Source organism: Elaeis guineensis, chromosome 2 (genome assembly GCF_000442705.2).
Source record: "Elaeis guineensis isolate ETL-2024a chromosome 2, EG11, whole genome shotgun sequence".
NCBI lineage: Eukaryota > Viridiplantae > Streptophyta > Magnoliopsida > Arecales > Arecaceae > Elaeis > Elaeis guineensis.
Genome location: NC_025994.2, coordinates 116,511,154 through 116,527,999, shown reverse-complemented (window position 1 = coordinate 116,527,999; position 16,846 = coordinate 116,511,154). Strand labels below are relative to the sequence as shown.

Below are 16,846 nucleotides of genomic sequence, written 5' to 3'. Positions count from 1 at the left end.
CAAACCGATCGCCGCACCCCCAGAAGTCCCTCCGGCCCAACACCCCTCCTCTTGTTGGTGGAAGAAGCCGCAGCTTGGGTAGACCCCCTCTAGGTTTTCAAAGACAAAACACTGCCAGAAGGGCTTGTCCAGCCCTTTAACGAGCACCCCCGGCCTCAACGGTCGGGAAAGCTCGACATGAACACCCGGGCAAACCCCAGTCGTCTCATCTCCAACATGCAGTCGTCAACGGAGGAGAGATCACTGGCAGGGCGCACAATCTCTCGGATCGCAGACTCCTCCTAGTACTTCGCTGGTAAGTGCGGCAGCCGGACCCAAACCAGCGCAGTGCTGATCGCCCCGTCCGTCGGAAAGAAATCTGGCCGCCATGGTTCCAATGCCAATGACTGCCCTGCCACATTCCCCGAGCGTCGAAGAACCACATCTCGTTCCTCAGCATCTCCAAACAGAAAGAGGAGGAACTCCCTGTCTAGTCCACAGACCGTCACCGATCCCTTGATTTTGGCATGGAGCCAAAAATCTCAGGCCACCAAGTCCGGCGCCACCCACCTTCCCAACTTCTCGCCACCACCGCCGTAGCCGCCCAAAGCTCCGATCTCTCCTTGAGGCCCTCCGTCGGAGCCTCGACAACCTCTGGAAACCACTACGACAGGTCGCTCACCTCCGTCGACGATGGCTCCGACGAGATCCAGATAGTACGTCCCTGCATCGCTCTCCATGGTCGCCATAAACTCCGGCACCAGCGACAATGGCAGCCCACCGAATCACCAGCAATCACACCAAGAAAAGAGCACAAATCTTAAAGCACCAGTTCAAACGGACAACGTAACAGACAAGAAAAAGTCACCCTTGATAGCCACTGCATCATCCTAGCAAGCTCCTCCAACAGCTTTATTTGAGAAATGTCTGGCCCAAACAAGGGAACGGGTGAAACTCTAGGATTACATCCCATAAACTACTCAAAAACATGGCAAAATTTTCAGGTAATTGAGTGATCCAACTGCAATTAATGGTTTTTTTTAATTTAAGAAACTGCAATTAATGGTTTCAACACTTTGCCATTTGAAAGAGGTTCAGCATTCAAACTAAGACAGTTTTCACCTTAAGGTTTGACATGAGAAATTGTCCCTGCATTTAAAATGATTGATGGTACTCCTGTGTTTCTCTAGAATTATTATGATTCAAGACATATGTTCAAGTCACAGGAGCTATATGCTGCCATTACATTTATTTCCAAATTTAAGAATCATAATATTACTATATAGTTAATATTTTTATTTCATGTTTACTTGTCGGCTCACACGAGTGTGGCGATACAACGTAAACTTTTCCGGTTGCTTATCCACTTGTACAAATGAAAATCAAGATAATTCAAGTTGTTTATCTACTTGTGTTCATTGGAATTCAGATGATCAAAGTAATTGAGATTCTAAGCACTTGGTCAGGATATCCGAGACATTTTTAGTGCTGTGGATATCATCCACTTTCATGTTTAGGTTTATAATTTTTTGTTAAATTATCTTCAGGTTTCTTACCCCATATACGTTGAAGAAAATATTTAATAATCCAGCAAGAAGACTAAAAATGCATGTAATTTCCTCACCAAAATGCGGCAGATTGTTCTCAAACCCTTTAAACAGCAATAGTCTCAGTCAAAACAAGCACCTTAGAATACACAGTTTAATTGAAGGCAAACAAGTTACCAGGAGGATTATATCTTTCATTCAGCAAAAACAAATGGAGTATATCATGCGCTGTGTGATTCCTAAGCAGATGCCGCTCCTGTTCAAGAGGAAAGAAGCAGTGGTGGTACCCTGCGTGAAGACAACTTGAGATACAAGAGCTTGTGAATATGCCGAAGATGGCATCTAACACTGCACCGTACAAGGTCGGCAAAGAACGAGACAGGCACATGAACTTAAAAGACACTAGAAGTTCCACGACTACTGATTTCCGTGTCTTGCAGCAACATGACAACTGATCTAGTCTGAAACCAGGATTATTTTAATTAACTAATTGAATAACATAAACACGATGCACTACCAAATGGCAGTCAAATAAAAGTGCGTACTAAGAAAGCTGAAAAACTGGAGTAAAAAGTGCTCATTTGATCAACTATGGTGCATACCTCTTATCAATGATTTACACATCATTCCCTCCGTGTCTCCCTCTTTTTCTTCCTTCCCTTTACATGTTACATCTGCTATCAGCTTTCGCTATGCTATCGTTATGGAACCACCAGATTCCAGAACTTCACCCCAACAGATATCCATGCTTTCGAACCACCAACTACTTCAGCTGGCCTGTGAACTTTTCGAGGATAAACATCATTAGGTCGACAAAGTATTTCCCTATATATGCAACCAACTTCTAATTTTGGAGTCACACCATCTCCAAGATTCTGATATTCCCGCTAGAATTGGCGGCAAGCAAGGTGGAAGATTGGCCTCGCCAGCAGACACATGAAATGAACTGCGATGCATCATCAACCTCCTGGCCAGATATGGGGTCTGTAATGTTGAATTTGTATGACAAAACCGGCATCGGAAAGGCTTTGTGATAGATAAAAACCTGATAAAAAACAGTACAAGATATGATTGACATAGAAGGAAACATAAGGGCAGGATTGCAGCAGCAGTGAGTGTGAGAACGTATATAACAGATGTCCTCCAAAATGATGTTCATATTTTCAGAAAAGTGCAGACATATTGCCTGTGTCAAAGCTACCAAATTGCAATGTTACCGAAGCATGAAGCAATGTGCAGGCACATCTGAATAACATGGGAAGTACCATGTGAAAGCATAAGAGAATCATGAAATATGCTTGTTTCATGTGGTAGAAACAAGGAATCTCTTCCCGTCAAGTGTTCTTCGAATGTCCTGTCCTCATCATTACACTAGACTGTTGTTTCCTAAAGACTTCAACAAAGGGCACAAATAAAGACATCATTTCACTGTCTTGAAGCATGTTGAAGCCTATAGTGAACCTTCCATTACTGCCTTTAAGTAACACCTATATGACACTACTCATTTTGGTCGGTCATCACTCTGATGCTTCAAATTTATTAAAAAAATTATTGTACTCAGTGTTGCGCAGATTGCCTGGTCATTCCTTGCAACACAGTGGTAATTTGTACAGTAGAATTTGGCAATTTAAAATCAAATGGCAAGACAATAGTCAAGCAACAAAAAACAAGAAAAGAAATCATATGAAATGTATACTTCTTGATCACTATGCTGTTCAAGTAGGCTTTCTATAGTCTACACCATTTGTGTGGAAATACACATACACATACACATATACATATACATATATCTTATATATATCTTGCACTTAATGTCATTTAAGTTTTATCATCTAGCATTTGTTACATCAGGTAAATAGAATAGAAACATAAAAGGCATACCTCATTAGTTTCTGAACCTGTAGCAATATAGCCATCAGAAATAGATAGGCCAACAAAATTCTGCAGGAAGTAAACAAGAATCAAATGCCAATGAAAGAAGACAAATGCATTGCAAGAAGAATGCTTTCAAGACTGACAAAATAATTAGTATATTTCTAGAAAAGAAAAATGGACTAGCTGCAAATCAAAAGTTTGACTTGAAAAAAGATTTATGCAAGTATTTCAACTGGGAAAAAATAATGTTGCATATAAATCAAAACAATATCAGAAAATGCTAAGCATTCAGTTTTAAGCTTAGACAAAACATGTCTCTCATTATACAGAATTTTGTACTGTTGAGGCTTAGCAAATAAAAAGAATATAAAAAACATAGTAAAGCAAGCAATAAGAATGATGAATCAAAGCTTCATGTATCAAACACAGTAGCTAAGCTAAAGCAAACTAAATAAAACTGAAGAACATGAAGAACCTTCAAACTTAACAATATAGTAGAAGTTCTTAGTTATGATTTTTTTTTTTCCTTTTTTCAACAGCTGAGCTGATAGCAGGAACATTAGCATATAGCATCACTATCTCAAAGGATATCAATAGTAGTGACAAGGAAAATGTTAAGTCTGAAGAAATACCTGAAGATTATAAAAGATGTGAACTTGAGAACTGGGTCGTAAGTGAATGCTCCCAATAACTTGAACTTAATCAACTATATGCACTTCAAAAAATACTCAATGTATTGGTCCTAGGAGGGTTCATTTAGAATAGAAAGAGCTATTAGATTTTTTTTCTTTTTTAAGGGCCTGGTGGGGAAGGTGGCACGAGCAGTCCAACATTCAGATATGTTTAGGTATTTCCTGTATCAGAATGCAGCAGTGGCCAGTCGATGCTTTGCAACTAAAATCAGAATTTAATGATGGTTATATTAGAAAGTCCATTATAATGATTTCACCATCCTGTTTATTGTGCTATAAATGCATAATAACTTAATAATAGTCATTAAATATGGGAAGAATTCTTATAACAACAAACGTAAAAGCAATTAAATCCCCAATGGCATTACTTTTTGTCCATCATTAACATATCGATTTTGCATAAAATAAGTTATTGCATATTCATAATACTAATAATAAATAAATAAATGTACATGATATTGTAATAGGACTGATATGAGTTGTTATCTGTTTTCTATAACAGCTATCAACATACATTACAGCTGAGATATATTTTAATTAAAATTTTCTTTCAATATTTTTTGACATCAATTTTCTTATGGAACAACCATTGTAAGGTGCATGATGGTTCTAGGCCACAACAGTTATATGCAAATGATGGCATTACAGAAATCATGGGATGAAGTGGTAATGCCACACATGCAAGCTGCCTACAATACTAGTGGACGATGAACATCTCAAAGACACTGCACAAGACCAGAAAAGTAGCCCTGTCTGATGCCAAGAGTCTCAAGATGATGTAACTCAACCACTGAAGATCAAGTTGCATTAGTAAGTAGTAACATTATGAAAGATCTGAAAATCCAAGGGCTCCTAACATAAAAAGCTAAAAATTTACTGTTAATAGGATAAACGAGAGCATATCATTATATCGATGCTTAGAAGGATAAGATAATGCATTGCAGACAATAAAATGATCTTTTCAATGATTCTAAGATCCATGAAAGGGAAAGGAACTCATCAATGTAAGTCAAGTTTCGGCAAAACAGAAAGCTATAATATATTAGAGAATAAATAAATTATTTGAAAGCGATCAAGTTTAATTCTTGTCTTTTGATGCTCTATTATCATGTTGCTAACTATGATAATGACTATAATTAAATATGTAATCTTTAACAAGCCAGAATACCTTTACATTTGTATGCCCTGTGAAAGTTTGAAGAGGGTTGTCTAGCATCCTTGATGTACTTGAAGACAAGTCCCAAAGTTTCAACGAATTGTCAGTGGACGCAGATGCAATATTTGATGAATCTAGATACTTCACATAGCTCACAGTCTTTGTGTGACCAACTAATGTATAAAAAGGCATTCTCATGTTACGAAGATCATAGCAGTAGATTTTATGATCTGCTGAACCAATTGCTAGCGAGCATGCAGAATCAGGTTGGAACTGCACGGAGCACACATTTGCCTTTGTTTTGATAGTACCAATGCTTCCAGCCTGCAACAACAATCCAATGATGGAAATAACTTATTGGACATGTCGGTATGAGGTCAGCATGACTATGTTTATTTGATGATGGTGATACAAATAGTCAAAAGCTGACATACGCCAAGTGCAAGAATAGAATTGCCTGATTGATATTCCACAGTTTCACTGCGCCATCATCACTTCCACTAGCCAACTTTGTTGGATCAGCAAGCGAAAAGTCAACAGACCATACACGCTTCTCATGCTCCCTCATTTCCATAAAAGCATGGCTTCTTGTAACATCCCAAACCTGTCAAGAGTTGGACTTTAGCATTATATAAAAAGTCAATTAAAAGACTAAAAGATTTTTAAACATAATGGACAGCCTACCTGCACTCTACCTTCAAAGTCACTTGAAGCAATCTGGTTCTTGATATAATTATTCCAGCAAATACAACTTAGTTTTGACCTACTACCCATTTCAACTACAGGATAATGAATGTCACGATCTTCACTCAGAATCATATCACATTCAAAAATTTTAATTTTCCTATTTATCCCGGCGGCAGCAAAAAATTCTTTATCCCGATCAAAACCCAAGGAGCATACTAAATTTGAAGAGCTTAACAGATCACCTTGCTTTAGTTCAGCCTTAACTTTTAACTTGCTGAATGACATAAATTTGCATAAGCCGTCAAGAAATGGATTTATCCATCCATTTTTTCTTCCACCATAATGGCCTTCTTTAGAAACCATATCATCAACGGAACTTCCTTCACTCCTGATAACTGATCCTCTCTCACCACTAGTAACTTGATTAACTATGGGTTTGCTTGATGGCTTCACCATCCTGTATCTCGTTGAGAAATAGGCTGCCTCCAATTTTTTGAAGTTCTTCATTACTTGAGAACTTTTTGACAGAATATTTCCTGAATCTGAGGGAGTTTCTCTGGTCTGAAACCTGCATCAAGCATATTATTATGCTCCTCTTCATTTAAATTTTGAATTCCTGGTCTGAAGCGTTTTCTGGAAGTACAGCAGGATGAGTCCTCATCTATTGCAGGATACTGCAACTGTGGGTCCTCTTTATTTATTGCTGAATGCTCTTCTTTGTCTGATTCTGTATAGGAGCCTCCTTTCTGTTTGAGAATTGACTGCTGGTTTAGAACCTCTTCTATGTCAGCAGAGAGAAAACAGATTGTATCATGCAACCGATCAGCAGCTTCCTGTTTTCTTTGCTGCAGCTGCAAAAGAAATTCCAGGAGAAATTCCTGATCTTCTATCTCCTCCCTTAACTTGATTGCTGCTTCATGCTCTTTCAAACTATTTTTTGGTTGATTGAGGAACTCACTTTGCAATATCTCACTGCCATATATAACACGAAAAGGGGTAAGCCATTAATTACTCACATGGCCATCAAAGCATATAGTTTAATAAGTACAACAATATATGTCAGTTCTGATTTTATAAAAAGAAGAAAAAAGGCCTAAAGAAGCATTAATTAGCTAGATATATGACAGAACATATTAGTCAAGCACATGCAAATGATGTAATAGACTACTACTGACAGCATATTCCGCAAAAATATGGAAATGCTATTGAAAATGCAACTCACCGAGGAGTTCAGTCGCAATCTGGAAAAAACATGGGCATGCAAACACGTTGCATATCTGGTGGTAGGGTTACTTTATTCTTTTATATAGTTGTGGAGCTGCAACATACTTAATGTTCCACTTTCAAGATAAAGGTGAATTTTCCAGCAAATATTTCAGCTCCACAATGAAATAAATCAACAGAGAAATTTGTCACAAAACAATGGAAAGGCCATGACATGCATTTCTAAAGCTGTGAGTCCATATTTTCTTGAAACGAAGCTGACAAAAGATGTAGCAGAATGCAAGAATGCAACTTAAATTATGTTGCACCTGTCACAACTGATGGAACAATGAAAGTAAAGCAAAAGGCAATATTAAATTATGCACTGTCAATGCTAAACATAGTTGGCATCAGACTGAACTAAATGAAATAACAAGCCCCTAAAATTAGTTAATATTTAGATTGGAAAAAGAAAAGAAAATCAAGGAATAAATCTGGCAGCCACCTCTGAGTTGCTCGTCTCCTTAAATATAATATTGTTGATGTGAACTTTCCAGCATATAGTATTGCTTATGCTAAGTTTGATTAATTTATATTACTCTTGACAGGTAAAGGGGGTTGAGCAAGAGTTCTCGAAACTCAAAAGTGGAAGAGAATGGAAAAAAATTAAACCTTAAATGGGCAACTGTAACATAGTATTCTAGCCTTTAAAAAAGACACGCACATGCATACACGTACATGCACTAGAAGGGCCCAGAGATGAAACATGGTGACCAATTTAGTTGGAGTAACTTATCGCAGAGGCATTTTAGAATCATTAAGGTACCATTAGAAGGGGGACAAATAGGGTTTATCCCTGTTTATACCAGAGATACTTCCCAAATACCAGGACCTGTCAGTTGGGATAAGCTATCACCTTATCTGGTCAATACTGCCTTAAACCCATTAAACCCTGCTGAAATTGTACCTAGGGAACCCTGGTATATTTTAGACCAGGGTATATGCTGGTTTAACCCTGTCCTCTTATCTCCGTATTAAAGCTGAAAAATGTCAAACACTGGCCACCTTCTATATTATATTAAATCATATTATATTTACTACAACTTATCAATATATAATGCTTATACTATATTATAATATTTTTATTGATTATATAACACAATATTATTCATAATCAAGCAAAAATGAAATAATATTATATAGCATTATATTGTAATATTATACTAATAACATAATATATTATACACTATAACATATTATATCTTACTCTATTATATTTCAAGGTTCATTTACAGCGCTGCAATATACAATAAAGATATAGAAATGCATAACAATAAAAAAATAATATAGTATCACATACTATATATTTCAATTATATTGCTATAAAAATGTTTCATTCCTCACAAAAATATAGAAACATATTTTATTACCTAATGAATATTGAATAGGAGGGATTGTGAGGGCAAACTGTGTAGTTTCATGAAGAAAATCAACTTTTTCATCTACTTATCCCCAAATAAAGTCCAAACAGCATTTCTCATCCCCTAAGTATCCAAACACATATGAGTATAAATGCAATGATTGCTTAGTATAACTATTTTTACCCAAACAAATAATAAAGTTTGTACCTATTTATACCAGTATAAATTAATACCTTTGGTTAACTTCTTGTTATCCCCAGAAAAACCATACCTTATCCACATGGTGCCCAAGGAACAAAACATGACAGAGTAGGACAAATAGAAATGCTGCTACCTCTACCCAAATCTTCTTTGAAATTTAGCTCATCTCAGTTCTCTGTCGAAAGCAATGAATAATTGAACTAAAACCCATACAACCATGCAATTTCGCAAAGAAAAGCCACATTTAAATTTATATTTGATGCCTCTGGAAAAGTATTCTGCAGTCTTATCTAACAAATCAGAAGCTCTTCTTGCCTTTGGAAACACAAGAATAAATCCAATCCATAGTCATTATAGCAAAGGCATATGAAAGCACATGCATGATTATGATCATTAACAACTACCATGTTCAGCAAATAGAATAATCATCAAGTACCAAGCCCATAAAACTGATCAACAAAGTTTCTCCTCAAGTAGTACAATTACTTCATCCCTCGCAATCTGACAGGCTGTTATCTCATAATTCCGAATAAATATTATCCAAATCTTGGAAATGCAACGAATTCAACTACATATTAGCTAGCTACCATGGAATATTTTTCTGATAATATCCACTGGATGCTTGAACAATTGCTAGTTAGAAATTTTAAGAAGTCTGCATCTCTTAATAGTATTAGCAACAGCTATATCATTCAATGAAATCAAGCTTTTTGGCCAGGGTATCAGTCACATTAGCTCTTTCCTTGAATGTAATTCAAGTTCTACTAGTAAGCACTTTTATTAGCATTGGAGCAAGGGGTGAAAGCAGACTGGATAATATCCATCTAGGTCCGTTTTCATATCCAGATTTATCTAGATATGGATAGAAATTTGAGTGTACAATTAATATCTACATTCATATCCATATCTGTTAAAGAAAAATGGATGTGGATATGAATAGATAATTACCCAATCCATATCCGAATATCCGATTCTATTTGTTATGCTATTTAATTTTATATAGCACTCATGTACTTTTAAGAAAAATATATAACTACATTAATATGCTATTAACTTGATTTACTATCCACTTAGTAACATCTTTGATCCTGTGGTCATAAAGTTTAATAATCTCACTTATATCCATATTTCCAGCATCCGCTTTATATCTATATCCAATTAAAACACATATGATATGAATTTTTTCATCCAATTAATATCCATATCTGTATTTGTGTTCGTCCAACAAAACAAATTTAGATATGGACATACTGGTATCCGATCTAGTTTCAGCCCTAATTGGAGCACTAAACACTTTTATTAGCATTGAAGCACTCAACAGATTTTGTAAAACAATTTATCATAATGCCTCTTGGTTGAAAATAAGCATGAAACGACGGATTAACAAGACTGTCTCCAAGATCTGAACATCTCAACCACTGCATAAAGAGCTTGAAATATACAAAATATAGTAACACACTCAGCAACATGTGCTACAGAATGTCTCTCTTGGTTAACAAGCACCCCAATAAGCCAGTAACATGCATTACATGAAACATTTCTGTCTGGCAGCCTTCAAAGTAACATCCCAAATTCACTTTTTAAATTAGTCATTTCTAATGTTTGCCACAACTTAGCAACACAAACAAACTTGTTTCCATGCTTTCAGTGCCTTGAACCATGCAAGAATCAAATATTCAGACTTGTATAGTACAAAGGAGCCAACCACCGAAACTTCAAACTGGCTGATCAACTATGGCCATAAACTTATACAGGGCTAATCTGAATAAAGGTTTGACAAAATCTGAAAAACACAACATCAAATTGCATGAAAGTATGCTACTGAAGTAGAGTCATGATATGAATGGTCCTGGCTCTTGAAGAAGATGCCCTACATGGCTGTCATATGGCCAACAGAGACGAGCATTGAAAATCAATATTTTTACAATGAAAGAACATTATATCTGTCTGTCTAAGCTATCATCCCACAATCAACCATTATCAGTTTAAGATCAGCCTTAACATTTCTAGAATACAAAGAAAAATAAGCTCTTAGGCATGGTAAATAGAAGTAGACATGCTCAAACTCAAATAGTCAGATCCCATAACTTATCACAGAATCTCATTGTGGCCCTTATGCCATAGTCTATAAACAAGTAAACCCAAATGACAGACTTAATAAGAACAAAAATTATGGCACGACTCTGTGGCTTTGCAACATTCATACGACAATTGATTGGCCCAAAAGGTTAGACTAACTAATATGAGCATTGCTTGTGAAATGGCATCTTTCACTAACCAACCAGCATTTATTTCATGATGTATTTCTAGAATTACTCTTTCAAATGAATCCGGTCAGTCTCTAAGCTAGGTATAGGAGAGCTTGAATTCAATTTTTCCTGCAATAAGAATCATGTATGACCATAGGAATACTGGTTGGCAAATTTTCATAAAGACAAAGTTGTACAAGAAGATTTTTAAAATGAATAGACGAAAAAATTGAGAATTGAAAAGATAAAAGAAATGAAATTGCAAAATGTGGAGAAATAGAAAGGACAAAAAGTAATAAGTTCAGAAGAAAAAAAAATAGTGAGAATAATCAGAAGGGAAAAGGAAGATATGCAGAATGAAAAGGCAAAGAGTTACGATATGGGGAGTATAGAAATTCAAAGAAAACGAGAATAAAAAAATTGAAAATATGAAAAAATCCTATGTCATTGAAGTTAGGTTGCGTTTGGTAGCTGGCAATCTATCTAGATTGCTGGCAATTTAAAGGGGCCCCATCGGATTACTGCGTTTAGTACATTCTTTGAATGGTAATCTGGACTGCTTGACAATCTAGATTACCTTTCAGAAGGTAATCCAGATTGCCTAAGGGAAAGATGGTTATCCAGATTATCAAATATTTGGTAATCTGACAATGAAATATTTGAACGAAACTATCCTCATCAAAAAAATAAACTAAACACCTCTTTCCCTCTTTCCATTGCGTTAAGCCGCTCATGTTGTTGCCTCCAAGCCCTAGCCACCAAAATCTCCCCCTCTCACCTTGCCTCCGGTCGACTCGTTGCCATTCAACTCATTGCCGGTGACAGCTCTTCAGCTGGGGAGCCGAGGTGCGGTGGCTAGGGCAGTGCGGGCGGTTGGGGGGCCAGGGTGCGGTGCCGGAGGTGTAACGGATGGGGGGCCGTAGGGGGTGGGGTGCGGGGACCGGTGGGGTGGGTGAGGGCGGCGGTGCAGGTGGACGAGGGCGGTGATGGAGGTGGCTACAGGAGGCACGAGGTGCGGGTTCGTCGGGGGGCCAGGGGGCGGTGCGAGAGGGTGGGAGGAGTCGTGGAGCCGCGAGGGGGTAGGGGAGGGGTGTGGCGTGCCGCAGGGGGTAGGGGGAGGGGTGTGGCGTGCGGGGGAAGAAGAAGGAAGAAAAAAATAAAATAATAATAATAATAATATGTATTAAAAAATAATAAACAAAATTCTTTCAGATTTTTTTCATAATAATAATAATAATAGCCATCGAATCATCTATTTTGATAATAAATAATTTTTATCATTAAAAAAATTAAATCAATAGTTTAATTATTTTTAAATTTTAATATATCAAAAAAAATTAAATTTTTTAATATATGTTACATAGATTGATCTGGCTAAGGATTTGGATCATTGGTTCTACTAAATATATGTTAAAATGCTAAACTAATAATTTGATTTAAGGATATTTTAGGAATTTACATTACCAGTAATTTGATTGTCATACCAAATATGTCAATCAAGATTTCTAATAATTTTACTGCAAGTTATCTGCATGTACCAAACACAGTAATTAATATTACTGGTAATTTAATAGTGCAATCTATACAGGTAATCCAGATTATCTTTTAAGATTGTCTGGCGATGCACCAAATGCAACCTTAGAATTTTTTTTTTTTTAGATACAGGTTGGATGAATATGGAAGCATTCTTTTGTTCGATGGAGCAAGAACAGGCAAAGTTCATGAAGTACGAAGATAGATGGTATGTAAGTGCAAAGTGGAAGAATGTACATGTTCAAGATCCTGCAGAAGAAAGCAATTTTCATGAGTCCTTCACATCAATGGAGATGGCCCTAACCATTAACTTGTTGAAAAGCACTGGATCTTCGCAAAAGCAGCACGTTTCCAAGCACCTCAAGGTTCATATTTTTCAAGAAGCTACAATCATGCATAGTTGAAGGAACATTTAGTTTAGGGTGTTGTATATTAAACCAAATTTTATAAAAGTGTTAACTAAAGTCCTAATGCACTAGTGAAGTCATTATTAGTAGAGTGTTAATTAAAGTCCTAATGCATGAGTAATTTTAACACAAAACAAATAAGATTCATTTTCAAACAATCATGTCGGACATGTTCCCAATTCAAAGGAGCAAATATCATCACCTGCCACGAGAGATCATAAACTATATATCCTGCAAGAAACGAGCACTCGCAGAAGCGAAGCAAATGGAAATTTGGAACTCGCCCAAGCTTCTGAGGAGTTCAAACTGACCTGATTTTCGGTCTGCTTTCCGGCTTAGGGTGCAACAACCACAAGCAAAAGGAAGCTTCCTTTGGCCACTTGAGCAGCAGCTGAGGAGGGAGAACACGATGTCTCAAGTTGGACATGGTCCTGAGCTTCTCATCCAGTGAGTCGAACGTGCAGAACAACTGACCAAAGATAAATTGACAAATAAACAAACAGACAAGCCCGACAAGCCCACCTTGCAGGCTATAAAACCGGCAACAGTAAACAGAAGGCAAAAAGAAGCATTCAAAAACCCTAAGTTTGGATCTTGACCTCAAACAGAAGAACACCCAATCGGTAGATATCCGAGGCGAATGTACTTGGATTGCCGCCGGCTTCCTCTGGGCTTGTGTACCAATTTAACTCCATAAGCAGTATCTGCTTTAAAGGAAATGCCTTTTTCTCCTCCCCCGCCACCTCCACCTCCCCTCCACCGCCCTCCACCTCCTCGGCGTACGCGGAGCCCGAGCGCAGGCAGCTGGTGTCCGACGCCCTCTTGGAGGTGCCATCCTCGGGAGTCCCCTCTTGGTCCATGAGCCGCCGACCTGTGGGGTTATCGTCGGAGCCGCCGCCAGTGTCCTCGCAGGAGTCGGAGCCGGAGGTGGAGGAGGAGGCGGACTCGATGAAGGAGACGCGATTGAAAGACGATAGAACGAAGCAGGAGGGGCGGACGTTGCCGACAACGACACCCTGCGAGTGGGCGAGGCTCACCGCCTCGACGATCTGCCGGAAGACGTGGAGGCTCTCGAAGAGGTCCACCGGACGCCCCCGCCAGTCCAGCCACTCCCTCAGGCTCACCTCCCCGCGCTCCTCCGCCGCAGACGCCATCGCCGCGCCAGCCGGCCGAAGGCTCCCGTCCTCGGTGCAGGACAGAAGGCGGCCCATCTCCTCCCCCTCCCCTTCTTCCATCGACTTGCCTCCCCGGTCGGCCGCCGCCACCGCCGCTGCCGGGCCCAAGCTGTCGCTCGAGGCGACGCAGTCGGTGGTGTTGGGGGCCCTACAAGTGGAGGACCTCTCCCACCCCGACGCCTCCTCCGAGTCCTCCATCCCTCCCTACATCGCCCCGATACACGACCCAGAAGACTCTAGAATCAGGAAACCAAATACCAAGAACGAACGTTTATGCTTTCACGACCAAGATCACAACCACAAACCTCTCCCGCTACCACCGAATGCGAACTTTCTCGCAAAAAAGCGCTCCCCCTCACCAACCCACCAGCAAGAAAGGTCCTTTGTTTTTTGGGAAAAAGACCAGCAAGAAAGCTTTAAACTCAGAAGAAAAGCTACTACAGGTACTCGCTGATCCAGGAGAGACAACAAAGAGGGAGGGAGGGAGAGAGAGAGAGAGGAGAGGAGAAAGAAACAAGAGGTTGGGGGGAGGGATAAGGATCTGCTGCTCCAACCTGGGAAGGGAGCCACACAATCCAGGCTTCAATTGCGCCCGACCTCTCGTTTGTTTTTCCCCGTCGACGCACCTCAGCCTCACAAATTCGCAATACCATCGTTTGCTTCCCCTCCTACAAGTACACGCGGCTCCTTTCGCTCGCCTGTTGCACGAGCACGCCTACTACGGGGGAACATAGCCGGCCCGAGAGAAAAAAGAAAGACTACACAGCAACAAGTTTCTCAGCGCACAAGCTGTCACCTTGCCTCCACTTGGACCCAAGAAGTTGACTTCTGCCCCTAAAAGAATATTAGGAATGGCATTTTCTCCTCGAATGGGGAAACCGTGAGGCCTTTCGTAGTAGAGTTGGTCGTCACGCCTCAGAGAGTTGGCGTGATTCTTTTATCGCGAGGTGGGGCCCACGCTCCAATGCTTCGCCTCCCACGGTCACCGGTTCTCGTCCTCTCTCTAGCTTTAGAACATAGGGGCTACGTGGCGGAAGGAGATCCACACAAGTGGGACTCGGGGGGTGGGAGGGCTTGCGGACGACGGTTGCCAAAGGGGAATCCCTGGGGCAAAGCTGGGCACATAGGGGCAGGTGATCATTTATTCTACGAGTTCGGTTGTCTCTTTCGCGCGAAAGGATGCTTTACTCTTTTTTTTTTTTCATGATATCAACCGTTGGATCGTACAAGGATCACTTCGTGATCTATACAGGAGGATAAAAAAAAATAATAATAATAAAAATAAAAAAAAGTTCAGAGAGATAAAGAAAGAGAGAGGGAGGACTCAGAGGAGCCCGTGGGAAGAGAGCATGATGGAAGGAGGGGCTTGTGGTGTTGTCCCACCAGATGAGTAAACTAGGGGGAGCAGAGGTTTTTTCTTCTTTTCTTTCTTTTTTTTTTTTTCCTTTTTTTTTTTTGTTTTTTGGGAATGCTTTTTCTGGATAAAAGGGAAGCCGGGGAGTTGCCTTTTGTGTGGGGAAGTACCAATCTTTTTCTTGCTCGGTTTGGGGTTGGGATCCTGAGACGCTGGCCTCGACGTTCGCTGGAGCATTGTTGAGAAATATATAATTAGAGCCGGTTTAGATCCTTTTTTTTTTTCCTTTTTAGATAAAAATAAGTATACTAAATCATTTAAAATAAAAATATCCATAAAAATTAGTAAATAAATTATTGGAGACAGCTTAGATTCTTGAACTCCCAGTTGGGAGACTCCATGCTTTTTTTTTTTTTTTTTTTTTTTTTTTTTTTTGCTTTTTGAAGGAAAGACCGGTGCTATTGATCCTTGCATGCAATAATTATGATTTTTTATGACCATATGAATCATTAGATCGTATCTCATAAAGATCTTAAAATATTTTTAATTCTCTCTTGGATTTTTAGATCTTTATTGTGTGATCCAACGGCGCATATTATGAAGAACATGATTTTTCCGTACAAAGATGCGACCCAGATCCTTGAGAATAATATTTATCGTTTCTGAACACGATCCGGCCACGTAAAATGTCCGTATAAGTACGAGGCTAAGTAACGAGTACGTGTCAAGCGCATGGCCACTTGTTGCATGCGACTGACTGGCTCTTTTGCCGACCAAACTGTCTCCACATATTTGGTTATGTTTACTGAGATGATGAGATACGCATGCATGCATGCATGTCCATCTATCTTGTCATTGGCTAAGCAAGCGTGGCAACAAAATGTTCCATATTTGCTGCAAACAAAGCAGATCGGTGGTTGTTGGGATATATCGATTGACTCCTGTACGCTAATTTATCTTCGGATCAATCTGACTGACATCCGACTCTACCCACCAGACCGACGGATAATTTCGACAATGACTGTCGATAATATCCGATCAAAGATATATCGGTCGAGCAGATTCATACTATTTTCGACCGACCGAACCCATATCACCGACTCACTGTCAGAGGTGGCAGCCGACGTCCGACTTTCACAAGGTACCAGATCAGCCGACGGTGTCTCCGAGTCACCACCCGACGATCCGACAGCCGAATACCGACATACAGTCGGCCAGACCGTCCAAATGCCGTACAACCGCTATGGGCTGTTCTCCTGCCAAGGACATACCGTATGACCACCATGGGGCGTTGTCCTACTAAGAACATGGGTTAATGACTTGACAACCCACGCTGATTTAACAGCCTCCGACGATTTGACAACTCC

General features: G+C 39.5%; 1 protein-coding gene across 1 annotated transcript; it reads right to left on the bottom strand.

Annotated features, from left to right (window-relative positions):
- Nucleotides 1–1,594: 1,594 nt before the first annotated feature.
- On the bottom strand, nt 1,595–14,903 carry LOC105040909 (protein SPA1-RELATED 4). Its single transcript, XM_010917664.3, is given in 9 exon segments — nt 1,595–1,987; nt 2,129–2,571; nt 3,408–3,467; nt 5,262–5,573; nt 5,707–5,853; nt 5,934–6,469; nt 6,472–6,908; nt 13,262–13,419; nt 13,550–14,903. Coding segments are annotated over 8 exon segments (2,613 nt in total). The 5' UTR covers nt 14,324–14,903; the 3' UTR covers nt 1,595–1,987; nt 2,129–2,382.
- Nucleotides 14,904–16,846: the final 1,943 nt, after the last annotated feature.